Here is a 20,620-nt window from a genome sequence, read left to right as displayed (position 1 = left end):
CTTGTCTCAGTATACTTGCTTGTGGCATACAGCCCCGCATTTTGTACATGCTTGTTTAGGAATTCTCACGTTTTGGGATTGTCTTTTTTCCTAATGGGATGTTTGCACTGCAACAGGCCTCTACCTTGTTTTATACTATCTTTTCCCTGTATTTCTGATTTTCATTTTGTCATGCAAGCACACCAGTAATTATGAGCTATTGCTTTGCTACTGTCACATCACTGCTCTCTGCCCTTCATTTTCTTTCTTCCATTGCTGCAACATGATGTCGACCTTTCATGGGGTTGACTATGTGGTCCTTTTTAACAGAGTCAAGAAATTTGCTGAAAATTGTACAAAATAACTTCCTTCCATCCACATGGAGAACATCTTTGCCGAATTCTTTAACTCTATCCCCAGGCTTAACAATTTAATGCATAGGTAGTAAACGGCTTCAAATGGCTGAAGCAGAAGGTGGAAATTTGAAAGGAATTGGGTAGAGGCAACACATAACGCTTGATAGTGGGGGAGGAGGGCAAAATTTAAAGGTTCTGGTGGCATGCAGCGGGGTTCAGCACAGGTACCTAAGAGATAAAGGAGTTTTGATTTCTAGAGCTACTTTTGATGACATGTTTTATGATACTACGTAATAGCAGATGGCGACTGTTCTAGAAGAGAGTTACTCCTGAGGTTTACAGCTGACTGGGACTGCAAGCTTGGAAATTCCCTTATTGGCAGCAAGCAACTTGTCAGGCTTTAGGACCCAAGGGAAAGACTGCTGCAGCTGGTGTCATGGAGAGTTCTGGGCAGATAAGAAGCCAGTGCTGAGGGAGAAAAGTGAAGAAGGGAGACAGCAGCTGCACCTGAGTTGCTTTCTGGAATAGGCAGGCGGGGAGTGACTGTTGTGCAACATGGAGAGCGCAGCACCAGCTATGTTATGGGAGAAAGTGGGGGTAGGAGCTGTAGGCACTGGCAATAAAAGCTTAGAGCCCGCTGGGTGCAGGAGGGTCAGGAGGAGGCTCTAGCTGTGGGGGAACAGCACTGAGCCTGCAGGCAGCTCGGGCAAAGTCTAGATGTGTGCAGGAGTGGAGATGTGAGCTAGGTGCCTACAGCCAGTTGTGTACTGGGAGGAAGGGCAGGAGCCAGCTGTGTGCAGAGATTAGGGAAGGTGGAGATGAGGAGCTGGTCACTGGGAGCCTGGAACCAGCTATGTGCAGGGAGGAGGGGGCAGGAGCCTGCTGTGCAGGCAAGGTGGGGGACAGATGCTGGGCACTGAGGGCTAGAACTGGACCAGCTGTGTGCTGGAGGGAGGGGGCAGGAGCCAGCTGTGTGTTGGGAGAGGGGCCAGGAACCAGCTGTGTGCAGGGCAGGTGAGCAGGGGAGAGGAGCTGTGGACGCTGCTGAGAAAAGGTGCAAGCGCTGTCCATTGTGCAGCATGACAAGGGAGCCCAAGTGCCTTGCCTGTCCAGGAGAAGGAAGCTCCACGGTGGTATTGCTGAGCCCAGGCCTGTATGAGGAGGGGAGAAGTTGGTGGTGAGTCTCATACAAAAGCCAGCCCCCAACCTGTGCCCTGGGGAGTAGTCAGCAGATATAAACCCTGGCAGAAATCTGGAGGGGGCATGTGACCCGCATGCCCCCTCCCCATGCTTTGCCTCTGGAATTGGCAATTCTGGAAATGAAAAGTAATTTCGGGAAAAAACACAGCAATATTGGCAATATCTGGAAAACACCAGCCCTAATCATGATTGAAAATGATATAAAATACACACAAACCCCACAAAAGACAGAATCAGCTTGGTCTGATCATTCTATGGGTTTTGAGGGTCTGATCCTTCTCTAATTGAAATCATTGTGAACAGGACTGGTTCCTGAGAAAGCAGTAATGTGAATGCTTCTGTTCCAAGTACGCAGTTTCTCTTGTATATAATTGAAAGGAGAAAGCCTTTATCTTTTAAGTATTGGTAAAATGATATAACAGTTAAAAATAAATTAGCTATCAAAATTACTTTCTTGTGTAATAATTTATATATGCCTGCATAATAAACATTCACAAAGCACTTACAAATACAGTATGTTATGTAATATGAAATTTTTTTTTTTTTTTACTTTTCCTTTGCTTGCTCAATGACCCAATTATCACAGCTCTTGTACATTTTGTGTAATTAAACAAGCATAAATAAAATGACTGTAGAACATTTAAAATGTTTAAATGCACCTTTTTAGTATTACATCATGCAGTTTAACATAGCCAAATATCTGGACTTAGGCTACAAATATGTCATTTAATTAAAATGCTGTTAAACAGTAGCTCTGAAAGAGTATGCAAATGTAACAACATAGTAATTTAGCTTGCTCTGACTACATTTTGCTATATAATAGTCTTTTAAAAGTCCTGCAGAGTCAAATCTTCCAATATGCAGATTTAATTCCCATAATTAACTCTCCATGAGAGCTTTCCCCAGATGGCATAATGAAGACTCTTACAACTTTTCATCTTGCTTGAAAATTGTAAAAGCTTCTTCTCTGGATTTTTTCCAGTTTTTTGCAAATGCTGTTATTCTTTGGAATGCTTCTGGCAGACCTTCCCCAGTGATGGCACAACAAGGCTGTACATACCAATTTCGATCACTGCAATGTTTCTGCATGTTGAATTTCCTGGTTATTTCCTCAGCGTTCAAAGCTCCAGGAAGATCCTGCTTGTTAGCTAGCAAAACAACAGGCACATTCTTTACAAATTCATTCTTTAAGATGAGTTCAAATTCTTTCTTTGAATCTTCCAGACGTTGCTTATCAGTGCTGTCCACAACGTACACTAGGCCATCGGCATTTTCAAAGTAATTGCACCAAAATGTCCTCATTTTATGTTGCCCTCCAACATCCCAGATTGTTATAGCAATATTTTGCCCTGTTTCAATCATTTCCACGTTAAAACCGATTGTTGGGAGTGTTAGGAAAACATCATTAAACTTTAACTTGTACAATAGTGTAGATTTCCCAGCTGAATCGAGTCCCAGCATTAATATCTTAGCTGGTTTGACTTTGCAGTGTTTGGAACTCAGCAGACCCATTCTTGCTGTAATTATCTGTATTATGTCTTAAAGATGTTATTTCTTCTATCAGGGTGATTTTTGTCAGAAAGCCCTTCTTTCTCCATGAGATGAAGCAAAAAGAGTAAAAGAAGAGGAAGTAGAAGAAGAGGCTTTGTGCTATGAACAATAAGCCTTTGTGTATTTATATAGAGTCCTTATCAACTTGATAATAGGCAAACAGTATTTTATGAAGGTATAATGTTCACTGCCTAGCCTTTGGGTGGAGCAGACACGAGAGTATACCAATTAGTCATGAAGCCCAAAGGTTACAGTATTTCTGAACATGCTGAACAGTGGCAATGCCATACTTACATAAAAAGCCTGCTCTTGTGGTGTATGGGCTATTTATACATTATAAGAGAGTATAAACACATATAACAGTGCTCTAGACACTGAGCAGGCAGTGGATTTGTAACAACACACAGGGCATGTGCTTGGAAATCACCAATTTTGGAGTTCTAATCCTGATTCACTGTGTGGCCATGAGAAAAATCACTTAACCACTCTTCCTCAACTTCCCTTTCTGTGAAACATGGATAATAATTCTTACTTACTTACCTCATGGGAGGGTGGGAGTGTTGTATGGATTTTTGATCATTACAAAAGTACAAGCTGATAAAGATCCTGGTCTGAGAATGCAAACCCTCCTTATGTGAGTTGTTCCAGGGCCTAGAATAAGACAGAACACAATGAGTGATAATCACAGACAATGAGGGTTATAAATAGAACAAATACATTGATTAACTAGTTAATGTTTGTGTGGCACATTGAATGTTTATGGGTTGATTTTCAACAGTGCTCAGCACTCACAACTCTCACTAATGTTAATAAGAGCCATAGTGCTTGGCAACTCAAAAGAAAAGTCATAAAGTGTTATTATCCATGATATTATTAACAGTTATTACAAGGAAAGCACTTTACAGAGGATTTTCAGGCCCTAACTGCACTGGCCTTTAAAATCAGTATGGATGTGTGTCAGCCATTTTACACACTGTTTCAACTAAATTCGTTTCTAATATAATTTATCAGGCTATGTGGACCAATTCAAACCATAATAGCCTAAAGAAACATATTTTTAGTTCAGAGTAATGTGCTCCTCCTGCTTATTCATTACCTGAAGGCATCATCTTTGATTGTGACATCAGCGTTGGTTGCTGAGGAAGTTACAGTCACAAACACCAAATTTGTTATGTTTGTGTCTAATTGTTTATAAAGGTGCTCTGCCTCTCAGAGCCAGCATACATATTTTATGATATAGCCCTTGATAAGATGCAAATTTTCCTGAAATCATAATCTTCTGTTTGTTTCTGTATAATCACACCCACAGCAACAAGTTGTGATGTTACAGCAAATAAAGATTTTGTGTTTGCACCAATATGCTAGGCAATGGAACAAGGTGGGGGGAGGGGAGAGAAGGGAAATCAAGAGAGACTAATTGTTTCTAAACAGTATGACACTCATAGTTTTCCAGAACTTTCTGTGGATCTACATAGGGATCAAGCCTGGTATAATTCTGATTGACTTCAGTGATCTTCCCTGGTGCTCTTTTAAATATCACAATAATTTAAACTATATAGAACACCCAGAAGTATTAGTAGTTAGGGTTACCATTTATCTCCACCTAAATAACATATAATACATAATCTCTAGCTTTCTTTTACAAATGTTCAGTGTTTTCATTATTAGTGGAATTGGGACTCAACTGCAATCTCAAAACTGGACGGAGCCTATTTTCCAAATCTGGTTCAGATGCAGGCCAAGGTGACAGAAATCTCTCCAGAACAGTTTATGAGATTTTGGTGCTGTCAAATGTAAACCCAAATCCTAGCCAGGGGATAGCTGCATGTTGACCAGCAGCCTATGTTCAAGCCAAACACCACCTCCTTGGCCCAAGGCTAATTATTATTTACATAGAAAATTCCAAAGCTTGGGCTACACCCTTTTCAGATAACTCTGAGCCTGATCTTGTAATGTGCTGAGCACCCTCAGTTATGAACTCTGTTGTAGGTGTTAGGGTTCCCACTACCTTTCAGAAGGTGTCAACACCTCAGAGGATCAGGCCTATGTTTCCATTTAGAATTATACAATTTTGTAGTGTCTTACTGCTTTCAAATAAATAAAAGTTTGATTCTCAGGTCCTAATAGACAAAGCAAGTCCTAGTTTTTCCTCATAATTTCTTTGAAATTATAGAGCCACTCAAGGTGATAGTCTTAAAATATTACATATGATTTAATTTATTTTGATTCATTAACTATCCATTGCTCTAGACATAATTTTAACTACACTTGTTATTACAGCTCCTTTTATTATCATCCTTACTCCAGTAATTGTGCCAGACCCCTAACTGTCAACAGGCAGCCAAAATAAAGATTGAAAGAAATTGCTCCCTCTTCCACCAGTAACTGCTGTCATAATGCTCATCCCTCTTCATAACCTAGAGTGAGAGATTAGCGAAGCTTTGAAGGTGGGCAGTGAATTTAAAGTGAAGGGGCCTTCACAGAAAACATCTAGTAAGCAGAGGAGAATTCACTAAAGCACAGTGAGACAGAAATGTAGGCATGGCAATGCTAAGCATAGCCACACCCAACTTTAGAATCATTGGGACAGTGAAAGAGAATGACTCTATAGCCTGGCAGTCAGAGCACTTAGCCACTATGTGGGAGATTCAGGAGGTGGTTTCCCTACTCCAATGACACTTTAATTATTTATCCACAGTGGAACAGCTTCAACACATCAAACTATCCCATAGCACAATAGTTAGGTCACTCCCCTAAGAGATGGCAGATCTCTGTTCAAATCGCTTTTCCCACTCAGATGGAGGGGAAACTTGAACAAGGGTGAGTACCCTAAAGTTATGGGCATCCTCTCCATCACAGCTGTGTGGGTGAGCTTGCGTGCCGGGCCCAATCCCATAAGCAAGTGCCAAGGCTGCTTAGTATATTGGGCCCCAAAGCCAAGTTAGGCGAAGGAGTGCCTATCTTCCCCTGGTTGTCCATTGCATTGGAACTTAGGCATCTAGAATGATTCTGCAGTATGTATGTTCAGAGGCAGAAATGGAGGTACCTACAGGGTTTCTAAATACCAGTGGCATCTGATGCTGGGATTTAAGCATCTAAGGCAGCGGTGGGCAACCTGCGGCCCATCAAGGTAGTCCGCTGGTGGGCCACGAGACAGTTTGTTTACATTGACCGTCCCTGAGGCACGGCCGCCCACAGCTCCCATTGGCCGGGAACAGCAAACCGCGGCTACTGGGAGCTGCGGGCGGCCGTGCCTGAGGGACAGTCAATGTAAACAAACTGTTTCGCGGCCCACCAGCGGATTACCCTGACGGGCCGCAGGTTGCCCACCACTGATCTAGGGCCTTTTGTGAATCTAGCCCATAGTTCCTAAGCCACTTACGGCTTTTTGGGTCTACTTAATTGCCTTTAGCTATAAGCAACATTTATTAAAAGATGACAAGTACCTTGATGTTGTCCTTTTAGCTACAGAGTCCAAGATGCGGTTTGGCTCTGAGCCAAAGTTCCCCATAATTTGAGGGTGTTTGTATTCAGAAATTTCGTTAAGCCCATTAAACAGATAGCGCTGTACAGAGATAGGAGCCAGTTGCAAAATTGTGATTCAGCTGTGAATCCAAGTGACTCAATGTTTGGATCCGGGCCTTTGTTCAGATCTCTCTATTATCTTTTAGCAGTGAGATGTGGGATTTTGATAATGGGATGCAATGTTTTTCTTCAAGACAGCAACACATTTTAGTATGTTAGTACTCTAACTTTGGGACTAAGCCTTCAAACACTTATCAGTCTCAGGAGTGCTGACTAACATGAGGAGTCAATGTGAAGTCAATGGGATAGGTGTATTAAGTCACACCTGGAGGCTGGAATTAAAGTCAATGGAGCGAGGCAGGCGAGTAAGCCCTATGGGGCAGGTCCACACTGGAACACAGGCGTCTAACGGGGCAATTAGGCATCTACGTCCCACGCTTAAGTGCCACTGAGATTCTCAAATTCCCCATGTCGCTGCCGCCTAACCATACAGGCCGGCCGGGGACGGGGGGACCAGCGACTCGGCCCGGGGCCGCTGGGGCGGGCGCTCCGGGGCTCCTCCCACCACGGCGGGCGGGGCCTCCCGGAAGTGGTGGGGTTCACCCACTGACCATGCGCGGGGGTGAGGTCTGTGAGCGGCCCGAAGGTAGGGTCTAGGCATGTCAGTAGCGGAAGGGGTTAGCTTCTTAGGAGGGGGATGAGGGCTGGTCCGCTGGCGGGGGGTAGCTGGGGGCTCACCCGCCCTTGAGCGCGGGAGGCGGCTGGCGGGGGGGTAGCTGGGGGCTCACCGCCCTTGAGCGCGGGTGGCGGCCGGCGGGGCTAGCTGGGGGCTCACCCGCCCTTGAGCGCGAGAGGCGGCTGGCGGGACGTGCGGCTTGGGATTTGTGAGCGTTGGGGAGGGTTGCGCCGCCACTCCGATTATTGTGGTGTTAGGACCGTTATTCCCTGGAAGGGTTAGTGCGCATGTTCAGTAACGTCTGCTTCAGCCTCCCCTTACTGGCCCTCGGAACGGCTGCTGCTATGGGGGGGCTCAGGGGAGAGAAGGAGGGAGGGAGATGGGTGTAGCTTGCCCCGAGGGTGGAAGCAGGGCCGGCAGCTTCTTCCTTTTGCCGTCCGCGGCGGCAGTTTTTTTCGCTGCTTGGGGCTGCAAAAACTGTAGAGCCGGCCCTGGGTGGAAGGAGGGAGCAGAGGGGCGGGAGCTGGGGTAACAAAGGGGGAGATGGGGTGGCAGGGAGGGGAGCCCTGCAGAGTGGTTTGACGTTCCCGTGGATGAGGTGAGCCACCTGCAGTGGTTGCCAGAGGGGCAGGTGCTCCTGGCTGGCTGTGCTGCCTTAGCACCCCTGCCCCAGGGTTGTGGCCTTAGAAGTGCAGTGTAGCCCTATGCCGACGTGTTGCAGCCTGAAATAAGGTACTGAGTGGCCAAAAAAAGTTGGTTCCCTGATAACGTCCACCACCCTAAAACTGGTCACAACTCTGCCTGGGTTTGTGTGAGGAGAATGCCTCCGCAGGCATACTGTGTCTGTAGGGAGCCTGACAGCAGTGCCAGCTTTGGCTTAGCTACCATACGGTGAGCCTACATGGGACTCCATTTCCTGTTACCCACTGTAAGTGTTGCATCTTACCATTTATTTTAATTACTTGGTTTTAAAATGGTATTTTATTACTAATTGCCCTTAGCACACCATCCCTTCTTTTGATTCACTCTATTCAGATGCATGTCATTGTTTACCTGTAACTAAGTTATGCACTGTATCACAATGTCATAACTCTAGTTCCACTTCTTTTTCCTGTTCAAATGATTTACCTATGCCAATGTAGCAGCAACATTGCAAAGTTCTTGTGTCTTTGTAATGCACTGTAGGTAATCATGACCTTTAAAAACAGGCACGCTGTGAACTGCAGCAGATCAAGATTACACTACTGCAGCGTATCTTTACTAGGGGTTTTCATTGATGTGTCTACGGTTGTGTATGAAACATAGGTCCAAAAATAGGCCTACTAACTGAGTGATTAGACCAGATTAATATTTTATTGGAACTGCAACAGTATAACTGCACCATAACAAAATGTTAGTGTGGAAAAATTAAGCTAAATAACGAATACTTTGAGATGAACAAGCTGTCAACCAATGATTTCAAATTATAGTAACGTATCCTCCCTTTGCCAAAATTGCTTCGCATTACAGATGAAAATGTTTATATATTTCCTATATATTTGACCATATAAATAAGACAATGTTTCCAGTGAATAATTGTCTTAGAGCAACTTCATATTACAGGTAAAAAATGTGAGGGGAAAAAAACCGTTAAGGTTAAATCATGCTGCCTCCTGCAGTGGGGAAGGTGCTCCAGACTCACCCTTCCTTATGCTGCTGCTAAAGGAAGAGAGGGAGGTCAGAGTTGTGCAGAGAAGTATGGGGTGCATAGGAGGGGTCCAGACATGCCCTCCATATTTATTTTCCTTCTAAAAAATAGGCCTGACTCCATGTTAGTTCCTGCACTGTTCCTTCATCCTCTCCCCAGCTTCTTAACTTGCAGGACCTCTGCTGATGTCTGCTCTGGCATGGGGAGCAGGTAAGACCAACCTGCTGAACAGGCAGAGACAGGAGGCCCCTGACCTGGGGAGATGGTGTTGGGTAGTAAAGGGATTAACATGCAACATTGTCTTTGGTGACTGTGGTTGTAATTATTGCCAACTAGCCAGAGGCAGTGGAGAGGGAGAGATGGGTTATTGAGATGCTGAGAAATTATATAGTTAAAAAGAAAAACCAAAAAAAAACCCCCAAGCCCAAGGAAATTAACTGCCTAAAAACTTTGTTAATGCAGAATGAAGGTTGCCCAGTGCTGCTTCATGCCTTTCCAGAGTGCAGAGAGTAGCTAAACTTAAACCTCTAAAAAACAGGAAGTACAAAGTTAAGGTATGTGGCACCCTTGCAATGTGACCATAACTTTCCTCCCTTTCAGTAATGCCCGAATAACACACATTGTTATCCTTTATCCTTAGAGATGCTGCAGCATACTTTGGGAACGCAGCACATGAGCATTATATAATGAAGTCTAACTCTTTCTCTTTGCTACAGCAGAACTTGGGCTTAGGTTCAGCTAAACAAACAGGAGCTACCCACACTTGGACACTGAGCTTGCTGCACACAAACTATCCCAGACTGACAAAGCATGTAGAACTCAGTGCTGAAATGAGACATATTTGATCCCTCAAGGTACATATGCATCTCTCATATCACAGACACATCTCTGTAATTCTATAAAGTTAAATCTAACAAAGTTAATGGCAGCTGGAGTGCATGCAGATAAGTGCCAGAATTTGAATCTGTAGAACACGCGCAAACAATGGCCCAGTCTCTGTCGTTCCTCATGCCTGCTTATTATGGCAGCACTGTTACTGAACCATTGCCAGTCGCTATTGCTAGCTCCATGGGGCAGCATTAAGTCAAATTTTATTCAAAACTGACATCACAAGGATGGGGCAAAGTGAGGAGCAGCAAATTCTGACAAGGACAACTCTCCTATTATAATTTGCTGCTTCTGGCCCAGGGGAACGAGAGAGGTGAAGATAGTAAATTTTGCCTTGTGTCAGCTTTTGCTACATGTAGCAGTTTCTGACTCTGCTCTTGTGTTGCTGGCCCTTAGCTTTGGTATAGGGGTTGTGTGCTCTCGAGCATTGGAGGGGTTAAATTTCAGAGTGGATGATGTGTTTCCATGCTGGTATGCCATTGAAAGTTGCGTGGTTGAACACAAGGTAGTTTTCAGGTTGCTAATATATAGAGAGACCAGTAGCTCTGTTGCAGCTCCTTCTTTCTCCTGAAGCAAACCTGTTCCATGTTGTTCCTTCGTTCCTCTCTGAAGAGGGAAGGAGAGGAGGAGTCTCAGAGGGCTGTGTAGACTTGATTGCAGGGTTGATAACACTTGAGGCTTCTGGATGGGGTGTATTTAAGCCAGGATAGGGTGTGAAGAGGAAACAAGTGAATGTGTTTGTGTAGATGCTCTTACTTTTGCATTTCTATTCCCTTAGGAGTTTTTTTCCCTTTTTCAGAGGTTGGAGTTGGGGCCTCTTCATCCTCCATCACATCGTTACCAAAAGCAGCGGAAGATCACTCCCATGCTAGGCCATGAACACTGTCTTCTCCTCCCCATCTGACGGTGGTGAGAGTAATCTGGAATTAACATCACAATGGTAGGTTTGGGGATGTTTTCTATGTTCCACATATGTTTCTTGGATGAGCTAGTAGGGATCCACAGTCTAGCTCACTGTTGTGACTTAAACAAGCTTGTGATATTTGGTATTTTTTTTAAAGTATCTAGGGTCATGTGATTACATGAGAATCTCAGCTGTCATTTAAAAAAAAATTTCTAGCCCTTGTACTTGTGAACAAAAGCTCGAAAAGGCCCCAAAACTAGAAGGCAAACAAATAGTACTGTAAACGTAATTTTTTAAAAATCTCATGATTTTTGAACGCTTGGAGTTGCCAGTACTGTTGTGCCAGTTTAAGGTGAGGGTCCAAATTGGTGTCATGATCACATAATACTCAATATATCAATCCTATCCTGAAGCCCCTGTTTTCATTTTTTTAGGAGGAGAAGGCTACATGCATTTTCAGCATCCTGAATCTGGATCCAGGGTTGGATCAAGGCAGTGGTTTTATCACATGGAGGAGAACCCTGACAGTCATTGACATCCAACTGTGATTGCCTACACACAGTCCCTTTTAGATAGGGGAATAAACCAGGTTCTCCTTCTAAAATATGGTTTTACATTTCTTATAACTATATTAAATGATACACATTGAGTGTCAGTGAAAAGCAGTTGCCTCTGAAGTGAAAGGGAACATCCGGCATATAGCACACTTTATGAGGTGGGTAAGGAGAAATACCACATGAACTGTAATGTCCATATAAGAGAAGACTGGATAAGATCTTGCTGTAAATAGGAAGAGTGACTGAACTTCCCATGATGTAGTGAATCTTGGTAATTAGTTTGGTAATGCCATACCATTACTTATTAGCAGGAATCCCAGTTTTCTGTGGAAAACACCGCCCCCCCCCCATGCTCTGATAAAATCTATACATATCTGTGTCTTTCTGCAATTAAAGTGAAACACTGAACTTTAGTTTCCCTAGCCACAATATTTACAGAAATCAGTTGAACACAATGTTTATCTGAGCCTCTATTACCTAACTCATTGTATTAACTGAACCACCAGCTGCCCGAGGCTGACTGCCCAAGCTTCTCATCTTAAAATAAGGGATAGAAAGCTGTTTGCCCATTCTTCTGATTATCAGAATTTTTGATTATCTGATTTGGCCCTGGTCTCAGTTAGACTGGATAAATCAGGGTTTCACTGTGTATGTTTTTATCTTTTTACAAAATGTAAAAACTAAAGAGACTCTGTAAAAACAAATTTCATGTTTTTTTTGGCAAACAGATTTCTAGGATCCCTGCTTATTAGCAATAGCTCAAAACTGAACACAGAACTTGTTTATTTGGGAATACGTAATCTCTTGTATGGTGCAGATGGGCATATTTCATCTTTTTTTTAAGTGCTTTCCAAGGATACCATTTCTAATCATATTGGAGTAGGGATTTTTGCACATCAGGCTTTGTTAACACTGCCACTGCTGTAGCATAACTATCAGCACTCATTATGTTAATGATTATATTGTGTGCAATCCCATGTCAATTTTGGGAGACTACTGTGAGAGAATGGATCAGCTAGGTTGTGTGCGCATGTATAAATTTAAGATTGCTAGCTCATATCTTTTACTCTCTGTGCTGCTATCTTCCTCAGTTGTCACCTGTCAATTCTTACATTATCTGTAAAGCAACCAATCAGTAGAAACAATGGATAGGGTTAGTCCTGCTCCCATTATAGTTGATGGCAAGACTCCTATTGACTACTGATTCTATTCTCGCTGCATTCTGGAATGGGATTTGTATGTAGTTTCTGTTGAATGGCTTTGCTGTGCATGGCAGTATATTGCTCTGATGATGGCTTGAGTCACATGCTGCTTGATAGTTTGTGATGTTAGGGAGTAAGCTTTACTTTGTTTACTGACTGACTAGTCTTTCCTTTCAGGATAAAACATGCTTGGCTCTTCCTGTCCATATGAGGAGGAATTGCTAGTTGGGATATGACATCCCCTCAGAGGTCTGCTGCTGTCTTCTGAGGCCCAGGAGTAAGGCCATCTTGTAAATAAACTTAACAGCATAAAAATGACTTTGGTAGCTCCCTTTTTCATCATAACTTCCTCAGTTTGTTCTGCTTCTTGGGCTAATTCCTGTTTTCCTTGTTTGGTGAAAAATCTCATTGACTTCATTGGAGTTTTGAGTAAGGAGATCAGGATTCTTAGTGCTATCAGCTGCATTCCCCTGCTGTATTTGATTAATTTCATCTGCGGGGTTGTGGTGTTTTGTTTTTTTTTGGGGGGGGGGGGGAGGGGAGGAAGGGCGGAAGTTGTAGGGTTTTTTTGGTTTTAGGTCTGCAGTGGAATTCAATATTTTCCTCTTTCATAATGAAGTAAAAGATCTTAAATCTCTTAGACAGTGAAGTCTAACAGCAACATACTTTGACATCAGCTCCAGGGCACCATCAGAAGAGAAATGTTCACAGAAACTTTTCTTGTGTAGTAGATGAATAAGAGGATGGAGGAATAATACAAACAGCAGTTTCAGAGTAACAGCTGTGTTAGTCTGTATTCGCAAAAAGAAAAGGAGTACTTGTGGCATCTTAAAGACTAACCAATTTATTTGAGCATAAGCTTTCGTGAGCTACAGCTCACTTCATCAGTGATACAGTTGCCAGGTAAACATTCTCTCTCTCTAGTGCTCTGAAACATATCATTATACCAAAGTAATTTTTAATTGGAAAGTTAGACTGCCATAATGTGAAAGCAAAGTGTACGTAGACAATTTCTAATTTGCAAAACTGGAGATTCAAAGTATGTTTCCATAACTCTTAGAATTTCTTTCAAAAATACTCATTATGCAAGTACCAAATAATGCACATAGAAGCACATGCTAAATTGCAGTGACACAGTTTTGTATGTGTTGAAGCCTCATAATATTGCATGCAGTTATTAGGATATTCTGGCTTAACCAGACTATCCTAAAAGTCATTGTAGAGGTGTATGTATTTACATGATAAGCTTGCAAAGTTTTCTGGCAGAAACCTTAAGGTTTGAACCTGATCTACTGTACAGTGGATCAGTCTTGCTCCCATTTAAGTCAATGACAAAGCTCTCTGGCAGGATTGGGTAGATTGTCCCTTTATGTAGTTGGCTAGTTCAACATGTGCATAACTAAACAAATTGTTTTTTTATTATATAGTTGTTTTGTAGGAAATAGCCATTTCTTTGTGTGTTGAGCATATTATAAAGAGCTTGGTGTGTGTCACTGAAATACTTATGGATGTAGGTTTGTAATTCTAATATTTGTTCAGTTTGCTTGCATAGAGGTTGACTCTTCATTAGCATATTCAGCCAAGAGCATGCAGTTAATGAGGAGATGCGGCTGTGTTGGGATGAGACAGCATATTTGTCTGCATTTGTTTTTGTCTTGTTTTTTTGTTTATATCCTCCTGGTCACTTCCTGCTTACATAAAAATCTCAAACTACAAATGTAATAAAATTATTTACCTTCTTTCCATCAAAAGAAATTGCTAACTATTATGGGTTTTGAGCAGTATTTAAAAAAAACACTTTAGTCGTCTGTTTTTGTGTGCCACCATCCCTCCAGCATCAAGCTTTAAATGAGTCTAAAACACTGGGCTGATGTGCTGAGAGCCCTCAACTGTCTCTGGAATTAAGAGTGCTCTATACTTGGTCCTTTTAGTAGATGGGACTCCCACGGAGAAAGCCATGAATAAGATCAGTCACCACTTCTCTAGTTACAAGCAAACTTGATTCATAATCAGTATGTGGTGTTCAAGATATAAGTGGTGGCTAAAGAACAGTGTTTAGCAGGGCCAGTGTAGTTTTCCTTTTCTGACCTCATGATATCAAACTATGTTTTGTAGTTACAATTTTAGGCAGATGATAAAATGAGTACAGTTGCATTCTTAATGCACTAACCTTTTCCATCTGCATTTCTTTCAGCAAGAAGCTGGCTCTCAAAATTTGTGATCCAGGACTTTGTAAGCCTCTTGAAGTTCTGCTACACACATCTGTCTTGTAGCTGCTTCTGGTGAATATGTCTATGCAATACTTAAAATGGAGTTTTTTGGCACTCTCTATGCTTTCTGTCATAATAATGACATGGTACATGATACTTCCTTCGCATACTGTGATAGAGCATACAAACTGGATGTATTTCTATGAATATGAGCCAGTTTACAAGCAGAACTTCCTCTTCACACTGCGGGAGCGTTTGAAATGCAAAGATACAAATCCATTTCTGGTCATCTTGGTGTCTTCACAACCTATGGATATAGAGGCAAGGCAGGCCATTAGAGTGACATGGGGTTCTAAAAAATCCTGGGGGGACCGTCAGATTCTAGTACTGTTCTTATTAGGGCAAGGAGCTGAAAGAGAAGACAGCTTAGATGCATTATCGATAGAAGATGAAAGCATTCTGTATGGTGACATAATTCGCCAAGATTTTATGGATACTTATAACAATCTTACCTTGAAAACAATCATGGCATTCAGATGGGTGTCTGAGTTTTGTTCAAATACTAAATACATTATGAAGACGGATTCTGATGTTTTCATCAACCCTGGCAACTTAGTAATGTTTCTTCAAAATATAAATTCTTCAGACAGTTTTTTTACTGGTTACCCTCTAATTGATAACTTTTCCTACAGAGGGTTTTACAGAAAAACATATATTTCTTATGATGAATATCCATTTAAGGTATATCCTCCATACTGTAGTGGAATGGGATATATACTTGATGGAAAACTGGCTCTGAAGATTTATGAAATGATGAGCCATATCAAACCTATTAAATTTGAAGATGTTTATGTTGGAATTTGCTTAAATATGCTAAATGTGAACATCCATATTCTAGAAGATACACAACTCTTCTTTTTATACAAAATTAACTTTAACATCTGTAAATATAGACACTTGATTGCAGTACATGGTATCACTTCAAGTGAAATGATGCGATTTTGGCAGGATTTATTGACAGACACTTCACTCATTTGCTAATGATCCCATGTTAATATAGGTCTGTCAAAAGCTGACTGTTTTGTCCTGGCCTCTTGGTTTGAATTGCACTGTAGAAAGTGTGTAAATTGAGTTTTGTAGAACAAGGAAATGGGGTTTTAGAAAGGATCACTCAGGCTTATGGGACCACCCTGATTACAAGACACAATTAAAACAGCAGAATATCTCTAGAGGGTTTTCAATATGGTGCTTTTAAATTGAGAATGAGACTTCGTTGCACCTTTTTTATTCCAGAATTATTTAGATTATATGGTAACAGTACTCTGCTCACTCCACCCCTCTAGTTCATTTCTGAACAGTCTGCTGCAAGTATGGGGTCATCCTGCCTGAGTTTCCTGCCACCTCCCCAGGAATCTGTTGTCTTATGGAACCGCAGCAGCAGCACCCCTTTTTTCTCAAAGAACTGTCCCAGAAACCTAGATCCTGGGGCAAAGTGCTATCTGTTTTCCTTCAGATGGATACCCCGCCTACTCTAGGGAATGTCTCATCCTGGGCCCCCATCAACACATGAACTCCTCCTCTGCACTGCATGCTGCTCAAAGTTGCTTGCTTAGTCAACCCCAATGATTCCTTTAGAAATATTGTGCCAAGATTTTCAAAATTAGCTGTTTAATTTTAGGCTCCTATGTTTTTCACTGAAGTCAGCAGAATTTCTAGATACTCAGCACTTCAGAAAATCTGGCTGCTTTTTTAGGTGCCTATATATATATTTTATAGAATTGCCTTAATGGCTTCAGAAAGCTGCATTATTTTAGTGGTAACAGTGTTCTCAGTATATTAAGATAGAGGGCCAGATCTACAGCAGTGTTAACTTAGTTCAAATAAACTTACTTTCAAGTTACTCTGCAATATAGGACAGCAAAATTTATGCACTAATAGGCTCATCTCCACACCTACCAGAATCCAGGCAGGGAAAATAAGCAATGAGATTTGCTGTGAAACTTGTCAGTTGAAATGGCTTTCAAATGCTGAGATCAACTTTCATTTGCAAAATGAACTGTTTGGTTCAGAGTTTAAAATAAAAATTTGGAAATATTTCTAGACTTTTTTCTAACAGGAATCTTAACACAAGAAAACAAATGATATTTTTTATGTAAAGACAGGTATTTTATTGTCTTAGTCATATCAGCAAGGCCATGTTTCCAGTAGTTTATGCTTCTGGTAGACAATACAGAATCTGCAAGTGCATTAACACATTTATTATTCTTGACACATCTAAAATCTATCACATACCAAAGATACAACAGTGACATCCTGTACATCTAGAATGACAGAGCACTGCCACTTTACTTCTACTCATACTATAGCTAATGATATGATATTTACATTTAATTTGTCTTTTAAATTGTCTCTTAGAGACAAATGTAGAATAGGTATAAAATAACTCCACTGCTAGTACCAAGAATGAGGTTTCATCAATATTTTTTAATGTGCACTATGATCAGTGTTGAATTTTGATAACCTGTAAGATATCATGTATGGTTATACAAAGTTAACTTAAATACTAAAGTGGAATCTTAGTCTTAGGGGAGAAAATTGTGTTCACCACCAAAACTATAGACCCCAATATTTTGAACTTTGTTCTAGAAGGGTGCTCACTGTGATTCAATTCAAGGTTGTGTGCTTTATTTTTTTAAACTAGCTTGTATAGTTTAATGAAATTCTAAAGATAGGTAATGTCTTCTTTAAATATGGTGGAGAGGAAGTGCTATTCTAATTTTAGAACTAGAAATTATTGCAAAACTGCAACAACTAAACTTCTGGGATCCACTTATGATTTCATATGAGTTTTTATAGTTGGGTGGGTGTATATATCATCGTGTCCAATGAGTGGGCATACATTGAAAAATTCTCACCTACAAAAACAGCTTATTATTTTAAACCTACCATGACACGAACGTTTATTTAATAGTGAGTGTTTGCCCCATGAATGCTGATATTCAGTATAGTTGGACAGTGGTTAATATTGCTTTTTAAAAGAATACTTTAGGTGGAATCACAAAAGACTTCAGTCTTCACAAAGCTGATGCAAGGCAGATGGCTGCAGCTGCAAAAATAAGTATGACAATAATAGAAAAGTAAGTAACTTTCTCCAAGCAAGATACTTTTGTGCCTGACAAGGTTCACTGATCAGCGATTGCAGGGCTTTTGCCTTCAGAAATGTAGATTTATACTCAGTTTATTCAACCTGAAATTGTAACTTAGTGACAAAACTGATGATTTAATTTGAAACAGCCTCTTTGTAACTTAAACATTTTTCTTGCTTCTCCCATTTCTAAACAGATTTGAACGTATTTATTACTAGAAGCATAAAATGTGTAATACTGCTTGCCATGTTACTTAAACGGAAATGTTGGCTATTTTTAAAAACAAACCTGATTATAAGAGGGGAATTTAAAATAATCGTATGAATTTACACCATCAGTCAATTTTAATGTAGGCTACAAACAACTCTGTCCCCTTAACTTCTTCTGATAGGCTGAAGTTTACACTTCATTTCTAAGATTTCTTATGACCCTGTTTATGAACTTATTGGCCTTACAAATGACGCAGATGAAGCAGGTCAAACATCCTTCAGGACCATACATATTCTCACAGAGATGGTGTGCACAAAAATGCGTCAAACAGTGTTTAGTATTTAGAGTTTTATTCTAGTGTATTGAAAATAGCATTCACAATGTAAAATTACCCCTGTATCTATCACCTGTATATTCTTCCAGTAGAGTTTGCAGATTTAAGTGTTTAGACATTTTACTGGGATTCACTGATTGCGTACCTTCAAATACAAATAGTAAATACTTAAACTGTGACTAGGTGCATTGCAGGATGAACCATTTTAATGAAGACCACAGACTGCATATATTCTTTCCTTGTACCCAGTTTTGGCATTGTTTTTGTGTCTGCCATTTGTACAGTACTAAAAAGAAAATGTACAGTAGATTGAATACAATTTTCTGTAAATCACCTGTTTCATTTATCTTGGTATAGTTCGTTTTTAAAAGTTTGAGTAATTTAAACTGAATTTAATTATCCTTGGAGTCTGAATTCACAGTGTACATAATGTACGACACAAACTTGAACTAGAAACTGATGGAGGGTAAACTAAATAGGATGTGAATACTGAATTCCTAATCTTCTGTCTATATCAGATATGTTACTTAAATTATAAGACCCAGACGCTGCAAACATGGGACTCAATGCTGCACTCCTTAGACAAAATTCCCACTGATGTCAAGGGGATTGAGGCTGAATGACATTTTGGATCCTTATAGGAAAATTGTAGCCTTTTCCTATTCTTGAAGTAGAATATATGATTTGGGAGGGATTTGAAATGTGTTCCTCTGAATGCTGCTTGTTAAAGTGATCTACTTGATGCTATTTAAAAAAAAATTACACTTCAAAGGTTGAAAAACCATGTTTGTATACTAGTAGTAATCTGTGATGGAAGGGAAACACACACTTTCCACAAGGCAAGGATATATGGCTTTTATCTTATTTCCTTGTGTAGGGGGGTCTATGTTTTCTAAAATATGAAAACTGTAAACTAGTTTATAAATACATGTTGGGCCTCTGATAATCAAAAAGGGATTATAATCCCTAACAGGCGCATGTGGTTTTAGATTGTTTTTCTGTAGATGCCTGATAAAGTAATTTTCTAATCTCGGAGAATATAACCTGTGCTATTATGGTTTGTCTCACCTTCAACTATGGGGCTTTATTTTGCATCCTTAAAACAAGCAAATGCTGCAATGTATTGAATATATCAAGTAGAATAAATTAAACCCAACTGAGCATAATTGTTGTGTTTTTAACTTCATAGCTAAAACCTCACTATTTCTAGCCCTGTGACTGTAGTTACTTACTACATTACTTTCTGCAATCTTCATTAATCTGACTGATTCTTAATAGCTAGACTTTTAAAAGTTCATTTAAGGTGTCAGTAGTACATACATGCTGACTCACTATGTAAAATGAGGAAAATGTAATTTGCTGCCTTACCCAGGACTCCTTGTAATGCTTTGTCTGCAGTGTTCCTTAAAGCTATAGTGAAAACCTCTCTCTCACAGCTTAGATTTCTGAAATAAAAATACAAACTAAGTGCTTTTGGTTTTGAATGAAAAGCAACTGCAAACTTTGTAAAGCATAAAGAGAATCTTGGCTATGATGATTTAGCACAGTAAACACTACTTGTTTAGACAGTGTGGTTCAGTTACTGTCATACATACCTCAGGCTCTGCTCTTATAATGCACAAAAAGGTAAGAAAATACTGCACTGATCTGATAGGTTTTTAACAACCCAAACAGCCAAATCATAAAGTGTAAGCATTTTTCCTGAGCACTCTTCCATATAACAGAGCCAGCCATGGTTCTGCAATTTCTAACTGCAATACTTGTCTTTGTATTATTACTTCTAAAGTATGCTGCTGCACACCCCCAGCCTCTGCTCCTCAATCCACTACAGTAGTGGAGTCATAGGGATCCCAAAAGTTTCATTATAATAAATTAAAAAGGGAATGGTCCTGAAACTAGCCGAGAACTAGGTCTTATTGGTAAAACCAGCCTTAGTAAACTACCCATATTTCACATCTCTCACCCGTATAATCTGAGTAGTGTAGCAAGGAGAGTTGAATTGATTCAATATAGAACAAAAACTACTTCAGACATTTGGCTTTTGAACACTAACGCTCTAAAGGGATGTTCCCTGTGTGATAGTCTTTAAAAAGTTGTATTGTACTTAGACTCTACTCAGACAGACATGATTGTCTGTTCTGGGACCAATATTTGACCACTAACTGAAACCAATGTGTTATGGCTGCATAGATTCT

General features: G+C 40.6%; 2 protein-coding genes across 13 annotated transcripts; one reads left to right on the top strand and one right to left on the bottom strand.

The window, feature by feature from the left end:
- Positions 1-2,332: 2,332 nt before the first annotated feature.
- ARL14 (ARF like GTPase 14) lies at positions 2,333-3,047 on the bottom strand. The gene has a single exon (XM_074962933.1). It carries the CDS (start codon positions 3,045-3,047, stop codon positions 2,460-2,462), a length of 588 nt encoding a protein of 195 aa, XP_074819034.1. The 3' UTR covers positions 2,333-2,459.
- Positions 3,048-7,177: 4,130 nt separating this feature from the next.
- On the top strand, positions 7,178-19,858 carry B3GALNT1 (beta-1,3-N-acetylgalactosaminyltransferase 1 (Globoside blood group)). 12 transcript variants are annotated; one of them, XM_074963648.1, is made up of 7 exons: positions 7,237-7,257; positions 9,437-9,528; positions 9,694-9,828; positions 10,662-10,802; positions 11,201-11,481; positions 12,703-12,802; positions 14,720-19,858. In XM_074963648.1, exon 7 carries the CDS (start codon positions 14,814-14,816, stop codon positions 15,774-15,776), a length of 963 nt encoding a protein of 320 aa, XP_074819749.1. In that variant the 5' UTR covers positions 7,237-7,257; positions 9,437-9,528; positions 9,694-9,828; positions 10,662-10,802; positions 11,201-11,481; positions 12,703-12,802; positions 14,720-14,813; the 3' UTR covers positions 15,777-19,858. The 12 variants fall into 12 exon arrangements, with proteins under 12 accessions (XP_074819746.1, XP_074819747.1, XP_074819749.1 ...); XM_074963645.1 differs by lacking the exon at positions 9,437-9,528 and having other exon boundaries at positions 7,178-7,257; XM_074963646.1 differs by lacking the exon at positions 9,437-9,528 and having other exon boundaries at positions 7,195-7,257; positions 9,691-9,828.
- The last annotated feature ends 762 nt before the right edge of the window (positions 19,859-20,620 follow it).

The sequence above is a fragment of the Natator depressus genome, chromosome 9 (genome assembly GCF_965152275.1).
Source record: "Natator depressus isolate rNatDep1 chromosome 9, rNatDep2.hap1, whole genome shotgun sequence".
In the NCBI taxonomy this organism is placed as follows: domain Eukaryota; kingdom Metazoa; phylum Chordata; order Testudines; family Cheloniidae; genus Natator; species Natator depressus.
This window is presented reverse-complemented; position numbering and strand designations above follow the sequence as displayed.

Coding starts and splice junctions, on each gene's coding strand:
- ARL14 (XM_074962933.1), bottom strand. CDS start 3,047: ATGGGTCTGCTGAGTTCCAAACACTGCAAAGTCAAACCAGCTAAGATA.
- B3GALNT1 (XM_074963645.1), top strand. CDS start 14,814: ATGTCTATGCAATACTTAAAATGGAGTTTTTTGGCACTCTCTATGCTT.